The following is an 18210-nucleotide window of genomic DNA, read 5'->3' on the forward strand; positions in this document are numbered from 1 at the left end:
TGACACTTGCGGATCTACATTCCTTCAAGTGTGTGCCTGCAGTCAGTAAGATATAAAGTCACCGACACATCAGTGATATTGCAACCTCTCAATATTGAATTATGCCACAGGCCGATGTAAATTTTCTTTACTTTGCATAAACAGGCGATTTGTCTTTGCCCCGCTGCCGTGTCTCACCTATTCTGTCCTGATGCCTTCACTGCACCTCGTAAACTATTTATTCCAAACGCAGCAGCCTTAAAATACTCAATTTTAAGTTAGGATTCATAAAACATGTGGATACAAGCAAACTAGCACGGTGGTACATGTTGTTTGCACCTAGATATATATGATGGCTTTGACCTGTTTTGCACTGAAGCAGCAGAACGAACAGGAGGAAATGATGCAACAGGAATGCCAGCCGATTTTCGTGCTACACAGGCATGAGCAATCCACACAGCCTGCTTCAAAATGATGAAATCTTTAAAATGCCATACTTTTGTAGGAAATGAAATAATGCAAAGCTAAGTGTCAGTACATGGTGAAAAAAACAGGACTATCCCCTTCAGAGGTAAACTGAAAAGTTGAGTCAAGTTTTACAAGTCAGAAAGTCAATATGTCTGTTCTGTTTGTCAGTTATAATCATTATAGGAGTTTGTGGGGAAACTTCAACCAACCTTATTCACCACTGAATTTGTATGAGAAGAGAAATAGTCTTAATTGGTCAAAACTCTACCAAAGCTTGTAGAATAGAAACAAATTTGTGAGGCCACAGTATCAAAAGTGCAAATGAAAGTAACCAATCAGATACACACAGGCCTGCATATCAGCCAATGGGGCATACACACATGGATGAGTTCAGTAAGAATTGGTCACGGTATATGGACATTGAATAAGAGAAGTGCAACTACAGTGACGCACTATCTGCTATAAAATATGTTGTTTCCCAAAATGAGCGTCTTAAGTGAAGTGTACAATGAAAACAAAATGCCACGTACTCTTTGGAAGTGCCAAAGAAACACAAGCTGAGATAAAAAAGAGAACCAGCAGCTTAATAGATATTAAGCAAACAATAAAAGGGATTAGAATATACTTAAGAACTTACAAACATCAATGTAATAATAATAATAATAATAATAATAATAATAATAATAATAATAATAATAATAAGGGATTAATTGAAAAGTCCTCATTCACGCCTCCTGAAAATAAACCGTGGACATGGTCCAACGTCAAGTATGAATTTTAAATCTCACCTTACTAGAATTTTTCAAAATGTAATGTATTCAATATATTCAGTATTCCTTCAGTTTTACAGTACTTACTGTGTAAATTGCCTTTCCCATTATGAAGGTTCAAGGTCTATACATGACTGGGAATATAACTCAAGGGGAGAAATGCTGAAGTATTTATCTGTGAATTGTTGTTGGTCTAAAAGTAGTCAAATCGGAATATATTGAGTTGAAAACGCTATATAATACTGACGCTTTATTACTTTAATACTGCAAAAAAATATTCAGCTCAGTTCAGTTGTAGAAAAGTAAACCTCCCCATCATTTTCTGTTACAAAAAAAGAAAAAGAAAACGGGTCATAGGCTTTCATTAGCAAGCTAGCTTTGTAACCTCTTTAGATCTATGTGAGAACTTGTGTGATGCAAAAAGTTTTAATTTAGTGATTTGTGAGAAATACATCCTCTTAAAATCCTTAAGAAGATCTGTTTTCCCCATCTTTTCCTTTATCCTTTTAATTACCTAGCTATTCACTGATATATTAAGTTATATTTTTCACTTTGTAGTATTGTCAGCTTTGGGCCTCCACACCTTTCACTTGTTCCTGAGCAGTTCATGGTGCGACTTCCATTTCTCCGACTGCACCTGAAAGCAGCATGAATATAGTGAAATAACCGGCAGGAGCAGTCAAGAGTGGAGCTGAGCGCAGAGCAGCCTCTGCTTCCTGGATGGAAACAACACGCAGGAGCTGAGCAGACACACTAACACAGGCCAGACAGGAGCGAGCAGGACGTTTCAACATGTTTTTAGGTTCTTCTTTAAGCGCGGTTCGTGTCTGAGAAAGGCGGTACCGGGTCGGCAGAGGACTTAGCGTTGACAGCAGAGGTTATTACAACAGCAGACTGTATCAACACATGTGTCACTGTAAGAGCACTGCGGCTGTGGATCTGGACTCAGGCAGCTCCTACACCCAGTGGTCCACAGGCAAGGTAGGTCCCCCCCACACTCTCTCTCCTCTGCCCTCCTGGCTTTTTGTCTGCATCACATAGACCCAACAAACGTGTGGACCTTACAAATATTACACCGTGAATGCGTCAGAATTTCAGTTGTGACCTATCCGTGAATGCAACCTTGAGGGGTGGGATGCAGATGTGTCAGATTTCATGTGTGGTCTGCTTGCATGCACTGTGACAGACAAGATAATACACTGTTATTAGTCATGACAAAAACCACACTCACCTCAGGATAATGTTTCACAGCAAACTGTCAGGATATAACTCTGGGAATAATACACCTTTAAATGACAGCAATATGAGTCAAGATCCACCACACTGATTCTGGTTAAACTGATGTGCACTAGATGAAGGTTTGCATACTCCCACCCCATCATTTTCTTCATGTGTTTAACTTTATGCGCTCCTGTTTTAGGCTCCTTCCCAAACGCACACAGGTTACTGGGCCAGGGACCCAGAGAGACAGACAGGGAGTGATTGCAGCTGTATCAATGATGCCATATAAATGCTGCCACACACTCCTCGAGCACACAGTCCCAGCTGCCTGCCTCCCAACACAGTGGCAGTCTGTGTAAAAGCAGCGGCAGTTTTTTACCGGGCAGATCTGGTTTTTCCGTTTCTGCCTCCCTGGTCAACAATGATGCTTTGATCCCCCTGTGGCTGGAATGCCATCTAGACCTTAATCCGCCGGGACTGCTAATCACTGAATGGCCAGCTCCACACCTAAAAGAAACTGTTAGCACACAAGGGCGTTTTTGATTAATGAACAGCTCGAACAGAGGAGGCTCAAGTTTGAATGTGGACTTCTCAGCTCTAATTGCTTGCTCAGGGGCTGCGACTGCAGCAGTCGAGCAGGTTTTCGAAAGCTGATACTGACAATGATGTATTTCCTGGGAAGCCTTGGGCCGTCAGCAATTTGTATTGACATTTAGTTATTGAAATTTGGTCACATCTGCAAACATTCAGGGAGGAAATGCATCTGAAAGAGTGTTCAGACAATGGTTTGGCCCTCAAACTCATATTAAACTTCAATCCGTTCACTGTATGTCATTAGAATCTGACCACTATGGCTTATACAGTTTATGAAAGGCACGGATATAGTTATGAGGCATCAAACTTCTTCATATCTATGAGCAAAGATGGAACAACACTGATTTATCTGTTCCTAAGACAAAAACACTTCCACCAGTCTCATGTATTGACAGAAATTACCCACATAATCTCAGGTTCCTCTAAACTTTGAAGATGTTTACGAATTAAAGGCTTCACATTGTTATTGAATACACACTGGAGTTTCCGTGCAGCAGAGCCGGCTGATTAGAGACCTGTTATTTTCCCATGTGGGACCGTGGGGCTGCTTACGCCTGGGCAGGACAGGCCGAGAGCTATGTGGGATGATGACTGCAGCCGGCTCAGCTGGCAGTGCAGGAGGATACACCGTGACAGTGCAGAAACACCAACACACACAGCTACACAAGCTTCACTATCAGTGATCTGAATGTATGTCGTCGCTGATCGATAGCACATGATAAAAGAGCGCTCGCTGAAATTTAGGACAGCTGTGGTGGTGGTGGCTGTATTGACTGAGCTGCTCAAAAGTTCCCTGCCAACTTTTAACAGCCTGCTGAAATAGAGAGCCTTGTGAGCGGGATAATGTGTGATTTCAACAGCCGCTCAGGCTGCAGAGTGTGTTTTTAACGCCACCGTTTCCTGTGTGACCCTGTTCCGTGCCCAACCACTGTTATCTACGGGATTAATCACAAATCCCAGATTATGGGGTTATTATTTCTCATGCTTTTTGCGATTGGACAGAACCAAAGGGATGCTTTTTGGGTTTGGTGACTTTGGTTCCCTTTAACACCAGATTAGGCCTTTATTATCCACACACCTCCATCATGCTGCCCCAGAATGTGGAACTAGTGCATGATGTCTGATATTAAAAGGTGGAAGTTGCAGCTTGATGCTGTGTTAAACAGATTTTTGTGTATTATAACTTTTTAGTATTTTTTTAACCATGATAGTTGGTCCCCCACTTTGGTCCTGACCCAGAACAATCTCAACAACTATTGCCTGGTTTGGCATAAAGATTTGTACAGACATTCATGGTCCCAGGGTGATGACTTTGTGATTCCCTGACTTTTCCTTTAGCACCACCACAAGGTTTACATTCGTGGCTTAAAGGTACAGTGTGTAGGATCTAGTGTCATCTGAACTAACGTGTCTCACTCACCCCTACGGTGGTGACTAAATATGTGTCAAGCCCTCTCTAGAGCCAGTGTTTGGTTTGTCCGCTCTGGATCATTTTAATAACTCTGGTGATCCTCTGACATTTCATAGCCTCAGCTGTCTTTAAGTGGTTATAGACAAATGTTGGCTTGGTAACATGCTGAGTGCCTAACAGGGAACACTGGAACTATTATCTGGTCAAATCGGTAATCTGTCCCGTACTTTGGTTTATGACCAAATACCTGCAAAATTATTGACATTCCCATCAGCCTCAGCTGTACTTTGTGTTGAGTGTTAATTGGCAAATGACGGGATCCTAACACGCTAAACTAAAATGAACACTGTGAACATTATATCTCATTAACATCAGCATTTATGTGTTATCATTGCGAACATGTTGGTATGCTGATGATAGCTTTTAGCTCAGTGCACCTCTGTGCCTCGATTTAAGACAGCCTCAGAGCTGCTTGCTGTAAACTTGAGTGAAATTAGTTATTCCACACAAAAACTTACATTTGACTTATTTTACTTTAGTTTTGTGCCTGAAGGGGACAGTCGACAGTCTTAAATGTGTTGAGAGATGCACAAAAATAAAGATCCAGGGTTATTTTTCAAATATTAAACTGTGTTCGTATGTTGTGGAGATAACATCCTCAAGTTGTCTGCCTGTGCTGAATGTGTTGCTCATCAGTGTTGCATAGTTTTCACAACTCATGCATGCTTGCAACACGTTACATTTGTAAATAGCTAAAGTAGATTTGAGAGCACAGTCTTGTATATACAGACTGTGTGGCTGTAGCGTTTGACCCTCCAGGAGTCAGTGCGCAATTACATGGACCTCCTCAAAATGTTCTCGTCCTATTGGCCAATATTCAGATGTGAGTTAATTATATACTAAATCAGGGTTGTAAAGTACTCCAGTCAATCAAATTCAGTAATTATGTTGGTGTAGGGGAAGTAAATATGAAGTGTGCTTTGATAAGGATCACCGATCTCTGGAAGCAGTATCAGCTGATCATTGATCAAAGGGACGTTTCTTCACTTTATTATCACCTATAGTCGTTAGTTATTGATGACATAGTAAAATCACCATTAACATGTTGAGGAAATAAATAATTATATTTAGTTTGTAATTCATCAAAGAAAGGTTTTAAAACAAAATGAGAGAAAAGAGAATAAAGTAAAAAGTAAATATAATAAATCTTAGTCTCAGTTTTTGTGCCCTGAAACCACGACTCCACCACCTTTTAAGATTGATCAAATGTACACAGATGCAAAGTGTAACTCCAGCCTCAAAGTACTTTACAAACTGTACTCAGTACATTTAAAGTTGTGTTGTGTTGTCACATTAAACTGCAGTTCACTGTTTAACACTTCATGTTCCTCTGAACAGAAACTCTCAGTCCTGCTGTGTGTGTTTAGCTCTGCTCTAAGTTGTTAGCTCAGTCAGCTGTGAGCTCTGCCTGCTGCTAGCTCTCATGCTGCAGGGCTTGAAACAAACGGCATTGCATCGTCCTCCCCACTCGGGACGACAGAAGATGTACTACATTACAGGGTCATAGGGTTAGATGCCCCCATAACAAGTTGTAGTCTGTTATGATGTAATTACCCTCTAAAATTCTTTACTTAAGCATACTTCTTGTGTACATATTTATTTTGAAATAATATATCTTTTAAAAGAAAATAAACATTATTCTTAACCAGGGCATATTACCCAGATTTACCCTACTTACCAACAAGGACACGAAAACACCGGCTGATATCCATTAAGTTTTAATAAGATCTAATATCATTATAACTGTATACATTATCTTGCCAGGAATAAATCTAAAAACAGTTGCTTGACTAAAATATTAAACCGTTAAAAACAGTTTAATGCTGTTTTTAACGGTGTTGCAACTTTAGCTCGCACTGTTCCAATTAAGACTGAAACTGGGTAGCTTCATGTGTAACATCGGACAGCATCCACTTTCGGTTTAATTCCTCATCACTCTAAAAAGAGTGAAAAGTAAAAAATGTTATAATGATGGCGCATTTCCTCTGAATTGTTCAAATTTTCTCATAATCTGAGCATCAGAAACAAAAAAAACATTTTCAGAAATGTAGCCCGTCTGCATTATCCTGTTAATCCTTTCATCTCAGGAAGTCTTCAAAACTTAATTAATTTATTTGAGTGAACTTCCTTATCCAGCCTTCAACCCCTGTAATTCTGCTTAATGTTGGCATTACATGTTAAACAAAACAGCTTGTGCCAAGTACCTACTTACCTACTTACCTCCACGAGCCATTTACCATGTTTCTAAACGATCAATTGTTGCTGTCAGAATGAATAAGGAGCTGGTCAATAACTGCAGGCCCAGTAAACACAGACCTTGGGATGTGGCCTCAAAAATGACAGCCATTTATGGAGAAATAACCAGCATGATGAGAAATCTATAATACTGCAGTAATTCCACATAATTATATTTTACTTCATGAGCCACCCAGCTCTAAACGGTGACTAATCCGTCTCTCGGGTAACAAGACAATGACAGTGTGTTGCTTCAGGGATAGGTGAAGTAATCACAGCTGGTCTGCCAGTTACCAGAACAGATGACAGGTTTCCAGAAACAGGGTGCAGTGTTGTCAGAAGGCCTGGCAGTTACAGAGAGGGAAGGAAAGTGCTACACCTACACTGAAGAGATTTACGTTGTTTCTGCTTTCAGGAACATGGAGGCTGCAGCTCCTCTCAGTCCCCAGCAGAAGGGCTAGGAGCAGCCTGATTCCTCCTTCCTTCTCTTCCCTGCATACCTCGCCCCACCATGGCCAGCAGGAGTCCCACCCTGAGCCGGGAAGCTGGGGATTCGGCGCCGGGGACCCCTGAGGCCGGCACCAATCCTGAGGTCTTCTGCAAGCTGTGCCTCAGCGAACAGCCGTCTGCAGCCTCCAGGGAACTGCAGACCTGCGACTGTGTCTTCTGTACAGTGGTAAGAGAAGACGAACATACATTTACAGGAAATGATGCTCACATCCAAGTGTTTTTTGATCAGGGAAACTCCTCAGGACACATTAGCTGCCATGGAAGTCAAACCTTTGTTATTGAGTAGGGAGCCACCAGTCTATATTTAGATTTTCAAGAAAATGTAAGTGTCCTCTATACTCATATTGCTCATGGCTTTACTCACTTTCTGTAGGCGGTGAAAGTTGCACAAAAGTGATCCAACAGCAAAGTTTTCTTTGGGTAATTTAGGCAAATCTCCAACGTTTAAATGACTTGGAATGGGATGCTCCTTTTATTGCAGCACCACTTCCTCCTTTAGGATCTTAAAATAGATCCTTTTCTTGGTAAATCTTGCATATGACAGCTTCAGTGAAATAGAGTGGTTTCAACACAGGATTGGCCTCACATTAACGTTCTTTGTCTTGTCCTTGGAAATTTTTGTGATTTATCAAAGCAGTTTAACTCTTTGTCAGTCCTTTTACGAGCGTGCTGCCACAGGAATACAGAGCTGTTTTATTTATAACAAAAGTACAGAGTTGTACTACTACTCTGTTCTTGTCTATTACACGCCTGCCTGGCCTATCGAACTGAGATGATGGTATCATGTCCTGACACACAAAGGTTGCGAGATAGTGGCAGGTGTTAATCTCTGTCCGGGCTAGCTAAGTTGTCAGTGTATTGCACGCACAAGGTCACGCAGATAAAACACACACACATGCACAGTGTCACGGGGGAAGAAGCAGGGAAATGAATACAGTAAACCCTGCTTATCAGTTGGACTTCATTTTTATTAAGCTGAAATATCTCCTCCACTCTGGTTCAAGAGCTCAGACAGTGTTAGGATGAACAGTACATCGTGCTTTATGAGAAAGCACATGATAAGCGCTAGTCAAACCCTGAAATCACGTGCCACACTTCCACCATAGCTTTGTTTTTCCATCTTCCAGAGAAAAGTGACAATTAAATTTGTTTCTCTTTTCTGTTCCTCAAAACTGTCTGCCTTTGCGTAATGTTTGCACAGTTCCTCCTACCCTTCCGTATGACTTGACGTGTGAATGCTGATATGAACTCATGTTTGTTTGGCATTCAGCCTGCCCTGTTTGCACAACAGATGATTTTCCTTTGCTTTCTTTGCTTTTACTCCATATGTCATGTGTCATGTTTCTATGTATTGTTTGTTCTGTATTGAAGGTAACTAGTATTACATTATAAATGATGGTACAATTCTCCCTGTTCCATTCAATATCCAGACTAATGCTGCTGGTGTTGTTTCTCCCTCTCAGTGTCTGCAGCAGTATGTTCAGCTGGCCATCATGGAGGGTGGGGGGGCCCCCATCACCTGCCCAGATATGGCCTGCCAAAAGACTGGAGTGCTACTGGACTCTGAGGTATGCCCTGCTTAAAACCAATGATATGTAGGTCATGAGTGAAACCTTAAAAGACTCTTCACAGGCCATAACATATAAAAATAACGTTGATACACAAACTGAACTAAAACCATGTGCAGGTAAACTGTTATTTTGGAATATTCATTGAATTTCTAGGTTGCTGGCTACACCAGTGTGTTTACAGCTCACAGGGCTGCAAGCAGATGTGTAAAGAAATCTAAAGTTGGATTGTCAACATTGTGGTTTTTTACATTATGTGGTCTGGATTAATCACGATGAAGTGTTGTGAAAATGTTGTGCATCCAGTCTTAATGACATTTCTGAGGAAATTCTTGTTGGGAAGAGTACAGTGAGGTAATGCGAGCGCTCAGACAGAAAGTGAAACTGAGCTGTCACACATCGTAAAGACCATACAGTTATCAGAGAAGAACTTTAACAGCACAAACAAATGGAAATTCTGCTCCTCAGCTCCTCATTTGTATCAATACCACTGCATTCAGACACTTATTGTAAGAAAAGCCTCTTTAGCTGGTGCTCATTGGCCTTCCATTTCAATTAAAACTGATTTGATTGTAGAATCTCTATCCCCTATTATCCAGTAGTGAAATTAGGGCAGATGTTAAGACATGGAAACAGTGTTACTGTGGGGGAATAACATGCACAGTAAGTAGTGTTAATACTAATTCAAGTCTGTCTTTAGTCTTAAAAGATTTGAGTAAGAAATACATTTTTTCTAGAGCTTGCCAGCTTGTTTTAGCATTAGCTACGATAAGCTAATTGCGGTCTAGCCAACTTTTCCAGGATCTTTCTCGAGGATTGTATGCAGATGACATCTCGCAGCCTTTACTGCAACATGAAAATGGCATTTTTATTGTTGTATAAATAAAATATGGAAATACTGGCGTCTTTTTTGTCATTAAAATGTTTTGTTATTTTGTGACCTGACTATTATTAACTCATTAGTTTTTTATAGTTGTGTGTTTTTCTGTGTGTAGCTTAGGAGCTAAAACTAGATAAGCAACCGCACAAAATTTGTATCTTTACTCTCACACCTCTTGCATGCACTAAGAACTAAGAGTAAAATGTCATAAAACGTGATTAAGCCCCCCCTGTTCTTTGTGATTGCAGATAGCCACCTTAGCCCCAGAAGATCAGGTGGAGCTGTATGAACGTCTGAAGTTTGAGAGAGGTAGGTATTGTTGCATTAGCATGCTGGTGACTGGTGTCAGGCTGTGGGCTATTTCTGGTCGCACTTCAGCTGGTGGCATTACACTAAGCAGCCCCACAGTGTGCTGAGCTTCACATGCCTGGGATATTGTGTGGCCATGTGCCCTGTTTTCTCTCCTGCTCTGGTCCAGTCTAACCCTGGGGGTTGCTGAAATTGTGGCTTTAATACCTTCAGTTAAACCAAACCTTAGCAGCAGGAAATTCAATAACAAATGCTTCGAGAGGTCCATGTGACTATTCTGTAAAATTGGAAGTAATGAGCGTTTCAGTGCTAATAAATTGTGTGACCTATTTGTAACTGATTGCACCATAATGCTGGTGAAGGCACTGCTTTGCAGTGGAGGCCTGAGAGCAGAAAGGGTTCTGTTGACATTTACAAATTGCAAACTTAGGTTAGTTTGCCTTGTAGCTATATTGGTCTTTTCCAGTTGCACAGTAACAATACGCTGTGAAGCCAATAATAGTTATCGTTTACTCTGGCCATAAATCACAGGACTCGTAGTATTGGAAGTATAAAGAAGTGCAAAGTACAGGCTGTTTTGCAACAATGTTTGTCATCTGTTATGATTCACGATGAAAGTATGAGCTGGTGCAGCACATCATGAAAGCTCCAGTTTACGTTGAGGTTGTGAAACAGATTTATTTTTTGTGTGTTACATTTGAATGTTTATCCTTCAGAGCGTATAAACAAGAATGTTCTTTGCCTTCACAGATAACCATTTAGGAATTAGAACAACATGTTTGTGAGATGTTTTTAGCCATAATAACTTTTTTTCCTCACCTTTTTCAACCTTCATAATCTGTTCAAAGACATGACATTTCCCATCAACCTCAGCTTTGTTATTTTTTTGTATACTTTATCAATCCCTCATGGGTAGTCACGCAGTTGTTGTTTTACAGACAGAGTTGAACTGACCTCACGCTCCACGCTGACTGGTCTGTGCTGGATTTGAACAGGCCCCCCTTCAGTTCCCCAGCTAGGCTCCCGCCTCCCCCACTAAACTGTGTGCTTAGTGCTAATTTGCAAACGTCAGCATGCTAACACTTTAAATTAAGATCATGAACCTGGTAAACATTAGCATGTTAACACTGTCATTGTGAGCATGTTAGCATTAGCTATCGTCAGTACAGCCTTACAGAGACACTGGAGTCGCTTTTTTCAGTAGTTTTAGCTTCTTTATTAGGTTTTTTGTTGAAGTATGGTGCTATCATTACTGAGTCTGATGCTAAGTGTGCAGTAAGGTGTTGTAAGATGACATTTATCTTGAACAATAACTTATTTTACAAAGGTTTATTTGGGTAATAGACATGTTTTAATTACTGGTGATTACACACAGCATATATAATGTGTATATATACTGGTGTGTTATATTTATAATCCTCTAATTTTGTGTGTAGCTATGGGACTGTTGTATTAACAGGTTGGCGGAGTGACAAGCTTCTGTAAGACAATGAAGTGCAGTGTTTGTTGTTGTTTAATTGTTGGCAGTCATTCAAGTGCATTGGAAGAAGCTGCCCCGGTGTTCTTACTTTAACCACGTCCCTGAAGTTGTTACAGCGCAGCGATCGAGTTGAGATTTAATGCTAACATCTAACATTACAGGATTCTTTTTGGGCTGCTTGTTTTCATTGTCAGTTAATCTGTTGACTTGGGTTTATTGATCACAAAACTCAAAGATGTTCAGTGATTAAAAAACTGAAAACACTCACACATGACAAGCTGGAAGCAGTAAATGTTTAATTTGAGAAATTACCTAATTAATTACCACAATTTTCTGATGATTACATATTTTAGTTATTGACTAATTGCTTCAGCATGTATTCTGTTTATCCCAAACCATGCAGCAACATGAAAAGCACATTTTCTTGAGCTACCTCCAGGTCAGATTAGGAGAATGACTGATGGCAAAACACACATTTATTTGTGTATAGAACATCTCAGCTCCTTGATGTCTGCTCCACACCTTCTTCTTTTCTTTCTACAGGAGTGAAGTTGGACCCCAGTAAAGCCTGGTGCCCGGTGCTTGATTGCCAGGCGGTGTGCAGCTTGCAGCCGAGCACCGAGGGCCAGCCCACCGCTGTGCCGTGTCTGACCTGTCACGCCGTCTTCTGCTCTGGGTGCAGAGGACCGTGGCAGGACGGCCATACCTGCCCTGAGCGCCAGCCCATGATGTCACCCTCACCCGCTCATGAAAGCAGGTCAGTCAGCCGCCTACTGGCTGCAGCCACACAGTCTGAGCTGTGCTTTGAGAATGATACTGTGCTGAAAGCAGGATGAGTGTGTTCGTCAGGACAAGACCTGTTACTGCTGTAAACAAACTGCTAACTTAATCATGATGGAATTAATGGGTTATTTCCACTGTTCAGTTTAAACTGTAAAAGTGCAGACAAATTTCTTATTTTTTTAAAATATTGCACTTCCATTAAATATAAAAAAGACCTGACAGCTATTGAGTTGACTATACAAGTGATGTGTAGTTCCTCCTCTCCCAGCAGAGGCCCTGAGTTGAATGTAAACATTACTTCAGGATTAATAGCTTGGTGTTCCTCAGCAGTGCCCTCTGTGTCGTCCCTGTTGTACAGCTACATTACTGTGCTGCTCCGAGCTGTGGCTCTGCCAGACTGACTGATGTCATTGGGGAGTCACTGACTTATATTGGAATTCCATTGTCTCCGTGCCAAAGGGAGGAGGAGGGCGGGCAACGAGCCAGTTAGTTCACTGTACAGAAGGAGCCCGTGCACTGCAGTGAAGCGGTGGTCTCTGCAGTGTGCTGTGCAGGATGGAGCAGGCATGGGGACAGTCAATTTTCAATCTGAACTTGAGAACATGATATAACTTTGCCTGCAGGGTTCGTCATCAAACACAATCTTGTTGTACCCGAGCTGTAGCCGGTGTTTTAGAAATACTGTGGTCTGTGGTCTGTCCACCTTAGAAGTTTCTGACTTCATTTTATCTACCCACATACATAATGATCTAATTAAACTAGGCTGATAATCATACTGAAATGTGTACTGAAACATTTGATTACTCAGTCTGACATCAGATCATGTTATTTGCTGTTTGGGAGAGATTTTTCTGAATCTGTCAGCAGCAGGTGACACATCTTGGACACAGAAGCAGTACCAGATGCTGTTTTTCACATCTATCAAAAAGGATGCTGATTTAGAAATCGTAATTTCTCGAAAAATTATGTTTTTTTTTAACTTTAACATTAAACATTTTCGGGTTAACACCCAAAATAATTGTATGAACTTGAAAATGAGCCTAATATGGGACCTTTATTGTTGTAGAAGGTAAACTTAACATTAGTTCAGTGTTGTTAATAGTAGCTATTGCCCTGCATTGTACTTGCAGAACACTTCCCTCGTACTTCTGAATCCCAAAATAATTAACCCAGTTGTAAGCGAGCACTGACCCTTAACTCTGCTGCTACATAAAGGTCTCACACTCTGCCTGGAGACTCTTGAGGCCTGCATGGCTTCATACAATAAACCCCTGGTTACTCCATACCTGATATCACTCCTGTGTTTCCCTCAGGGCCCGCTCTGACAGTGACTCTGACATGCCCATCAAGCAGTGTCCTATGTGTGGTATCTACATCGAGAGGAACCAGGGCTGTGCACAGATGCTGTGTAAGAGCTGCAAACACACCTTCTGCTGGTACTGTCTGCAGAACCTGGATGTGAGTCTCCCCTGCTACCCACCTCACACATGTGAACTATACTGCCTAGCCACCTGTTCAGATCTATCTATACTTTTTATAGCAACGTTCCCAACATTTTAACCTTCTTTAATTTGCCTCTGAATGTTCTTGGGAATCTCTGCATGCAGATTTCATGACTTAACATGTGTGTTTTTTAATTGCAGGGTGATATTTTCCTGCGGCATTATGATAAGGGACCGTGCAGAAACAAGCTGGGACACTCCAGGGCTTCAGTTATGTGGAACAGGACGCAGGTGAGGCCACTTAGCAGACAGCAGAGCAGACACACAGTATTCATTTCGGGGTTGTGGTGATGTTGTCATTGTCTGAATGGATTAGCCTGCAGAGCCACTCATCTGTGGGTTGTAGGTTATTACATGCATGGGTTTGATTTTAGTAAAACTGTGCCATCACTCTACCAGGATTGGACTGTAAAGATTTTGGACTCCATCCCAGCTGCTGCTCTGTTTGGCTGTCAGTTCAGTTAGTCCCTGTTGAAAAACTCTGCAGTGAAGACATTACAGGAGCCCACGCAGGACAGTAAACTTCCAGTGTGGCAGGTTTCACTTTGTTGAACATTTTAACAAAAGTCAAAAACAGTGCATATATCAAGTCTCGTTCACCATCAGACCGGGGAAACATTTGTCGGCTTTGTTCTGTTCATCAGCTGCTACATTTATTGCTGAATTTCTCTTTTAAGACCCATAAAGTCTGTGTTAGCTCCTTGTTGTTTTCCACCAGTGTACCCAAACTGTCCTTTATCAGACGTTAAGCTGAACTAATCCCAGCACTAATCTCAAATTCCTGCCCTGCGATGACGTCGCACGTTCAACAAAATGATTACGATCAGCCAACAAACCTACTTCCTTTCCACTTCTCCTGCTCTGATGCCATTATCACATGATTAGTATCAAGTTTGCAGTGAGCCTCCTGACTGCGTCTTGGTGTGTTTACATTGCTACAAGTCTACAGAGTGGAAGTACAACAACGCAGTGCCTTGCAAAACAACTCATGACTGACTTGGTTACACCCTTGCCTAACAGGTCCTATAAGTTTTATGATCTGCTCGTCACAAATTCCTCTGCCACTGTAGCTCCCTCTCAGCTGCCTCCGAACCCGACCAGAGTGACAGTACCTTTAAGTTATACTGTAAACAACATTTGTATTGAATGTTTTCTAAATTTAGACTTCGATAGATGATCATACTAACTATTGATGTACACTACATGGCCAAAAACAGTCACACCAATGTGTGACTGTTGAGCAACTCACTTCCCTGACTAGAGCCATTTAATATGCTGCTACAACAGTGAGCCATCAGCCAAAAGAGCATTATTGACTTTGGATACCAGTGTTGGGTGATAAGGCTCACAGTTGACATTCCAGTTCATCCCACAGGTGTTGGATGAGGTTGAGGTCAGGGCTCTGTGCAAGTCAAATTCTTCCACACCTAACATGGAGAAACATGTTCTATGTGCATGGTGCCGTCGTCAAGTTAAAAAAGGACAGGGCCAAACTCAAACTGTTGATAATATTGTCTAAGATATTACTGTATTATATGTAGCATTAAGATTTCTTCTGACTGCAGCTACAAAACAGCCGAAGATGAAACGTACACATAAAATATATGGACAGGGTGTCTGTCCACATTGGTCTATGTAATATCAAACTAAATGATTCATAGTATTGGAAGTGATGTAAATTGTCAAGTGAATATTCGTATCTAGTAATGAGACCATGGTCGAGGTATACTGGATGATTCAAGAGTATAACTACATTACCCATAAACCCACTAGTGCCATATCATAAACAGTATCCCACTTGTGTGATATGTTCATATATCTGTGATATGTTTCAGCTAGAAGCTTTAGATCCATTTATACTTTTTGCCATAAAGCAATGCCTCCAAACACCATAGACCATCACATTCCAGCAATTACACTCACAATATTACATACTATACATTTTATAATCTTACTCATTCTAAAATTCAGTTTTTGTATCAAAAAGTATCCAGTAGTAGTATCAAAAGGAATATAGTAATGATTTAGCTTTGCATGTATTTCCCATAATTATTTAATACCAACTGCTGAATACCCTGAAAGGTAAAAAGGAGGCACATACTACATAAGTCTACAGCAACACCATGCTCTGATGAAGGCCGCTATGCCAAAACTGAAACTGAGAGTAGTTAAGATGTGTATGTGTGCTACTTTTTCAACAGTCTGAATATTTGACATTGGTTTAGCACCACAAACAAAATACTGGGAAGAACCGGGATCCTTTCAAAAATAGAATTATTTAATGCCATTGGTGGCAGTATCTCCTTTTTTATATGATTCTAGTCAGTCGGGTCGTCGTTCAATCTAACATCTTTACTAGATTACTAACACTGACACGTTATCGCCTGATAAAGTCAGTGTGGCTGATGTGTTAGCTTGCACTTCCTGCAGACACAGAGCAACATTAGCATTCTTTTTTTTTTTAGTTTTGTTTCTGTCAATCTTGTAAATGTGCAATATTCACTCTGCTTTTAGCTCTGTTTTTCTCAGCTTTTCAGCTGCTAAATGCTCCACTATGTTCATCAGATAGGTGCTAACTTTGTCTGTTGACTGTTTAGTTCAGGTAAGGTAGTGTGCAGTAGGTTTATATCAGAACCTTTTCACTGAAAAAGTTGACGAGAGCAGTGAGATTGAACCAAAACACAAAAAACAAGTGTTCATCCCTAAAATCCAAACAATGAGCTAAAAGATACTAAAAACGCTAAAAGGTGTGGCTCTCACATTACATACTCATTCCATCCACTGTTAATACCTATTAATGCAGCTTTAAAAATGTTACGATGTCCTTCAGGTGGTGGGTATCCTGGTGGGGGTCAGCATCATCGTGCTGGTGACCTCTCCGCTCCTCCTGCTGGCCTCGCCCTGCATCCTGTGCTGCGTCTGTAAGCCCTGCAGCGGGAAGAAGAAGAAGAAGAAGCGGAAGAAGGACCTCAGCCAGCCAGACTCCTCCACATCATAGCAGCTCCCCCTCTCATCAGCCCAGCCCAGGATCACTCCACTAACCTCATGAGGGCCAAGGAAACCGAGGGAGTGCAAGTGGAAAAGATAAAAGTTGTGGAACAATGGAGTACATTTTCATGACTCAACAGACTGGAAGCCTTGCCAGTGGTTCAGTAAAGTCATCTGGATCAACTAGTGTGGATTTTCATTTTAAAGCTCTGTGAGAGAGCTGCTCAAAAATAACTCTTGGAGTATAAAAGACTGAACTTTCTATGGCGGAAGTGTAAATATGAGGAGAATGAATGTAAGCGACTTACCAACAGTAGTTGTTTTCAGATGCACAACAGGTACGGAGAACGGAGAAGGCGGCAGCTGTGAGAGTTTTCCTGGACAGGGCTTTTATTATGGCCCACCTCTCTGTCACACACACACACACACACACACACACACACACGCACACGCACATGCACACCACACACACACACACGCACACACACAAACACAATTCAGAGTGCAACGCCACCCTCATGTGCCAAACGTCATGATGCCAAACCAGAGGTGTTAGGTGCTCAAGTGCCTCACTCTACAGTGCCTGGTGCTTGGTTGTATTTCTTTTGCCTTCCATTCTATCTCTATCTTATGCAAAGATTTTAGCATTATGAAAATGGACAACCGTCAGGATTACGCAGGGTTGTAAATCCCTAAACAATGCAAAACATTCATTCACGATGGGAGAAGGCAAACGGCGTCGTGTGTGCACTGCATATTCTGTACTGCTAATAAATATGATAGGGCTTCAGTGGTGCACAGAGAACTCTTCTTCTGCTAATGTTTGTTGTTTCCACCTGGCATATGTTCTAGACCAAAGGCTCTAATGGATAATGTGTACTTTTCTAAAGTGTGTGAATATGTATTTATGGGTTCAGTGTGTATGGTATCCTGTTATGATTTCTACGTTTCTGTTGATGTTTCTGCATCAGATATTTTATAAAAGCGCCATTGTACTGGAAAATAAACATGCATCAGATGGTACTGTGTTTGCTGGTGACATTTATCATTTCATGGCTCAGTGCTTCACGTTTTGTCCGGCCATGACAACAATACACAGTGAACAAATCTTGTTGTTCTCACGGCAAGGATAAAGATGGATAAAGATTCACTGCTCACTTGGTAAGAACAAGTAGTAAAACAAAGTACCTGAAATTTAGAGAACTGCTTATGAAAGTTAAATATATCTGCTATGGATACGCAGCCTTGAACTAACTCATCTATGTTGCAGTTTTACGCAGTCGTTCCTTCTTAATTCAAGTGTATTTTTATAGCACCTTTTAAGACATAAAAGGCATTAAGACTAGTTATAAAAGAAACGCAACAAGATGCACATGAATAGGATTTGAACATAGTCAAATGAAACAAGCTTAAAATAGAGTATTGAACTATACAGATTCAACTGGAGAATAA

The 18210-nt window shown here is 41.1% G+C and overlaps 1 protein-coding gene across 1 annotated transcript; it reads left to right on the forward strand.

The window, feature by feature from the left end:
• Positions 1-1905: 1905 nt before the first annotated feature.
• rnf144b (ring finger protein 144B) lies at positions 1906-17781 on the forward strand. Its single transcript, XM_073484538.1, has 8 exons — positions 1906-2198; positions 7154-7414; positions 8712-8816; positions 9945-10005; positions 12029-12242; positions 13582-13726; positions 13912-14001; positions 16601-17781. The coding sequence occupies exons 2-8, from the start codon at positions 7250-7252 to the stop codon at positions 16766-16768; spliced, it is 948 nt and encodes a 315-aa protein (XP_073340639.1). The 5' UTR covers positions 1906-2198; positions 7154-7249; the 3' UTR covers positions 16769-17781.
• The last annotated feature ends 429 nt before the right edge of the window (positions 17782-18210 follow it).

Source organism: Pagrus major, chromosome 17 (genome assembly GCF_040436345.1).
Source record: "Pagrus major chromosome 17, Pma_NU_1.0".
In the NCBI taxonomy this organism is placed as follows: domain Eukaryota; kingdom Metazoa; phylum Chordata; class Actinopteri; order Spariformes; family Sparidae; genus Pagrus; species Pagrus major.

What these genes read in the sequence shown, in the direction of transcription:
- rnf144b (XM_073484538.1), top strand. Translation starts at nt 7,250, where the DNA reads ATGGCCAGCAGGAGTCCCACCCTGAGCCGGGAAGCTGGGGATTCGGCG. An exon ending in TCACCCGCTCATGAAAGCAG is followed by an intron (nt 12,243 to 13,581) that starts GTCAGTCAGCCG and finishes TGTTTCCCTCAG; the next exon opens with GGCCCGCTCTGACAGTGACT. An exon ending in ACTGTCTGCAGAACCTGGAT is followed by an intron (nt 13,727 to 13,911) that starts GTGAGTCTCCCC and finishes TTTTAATTGCAG; the next exon opens with GGTGATATTTTCCTGCGGCA.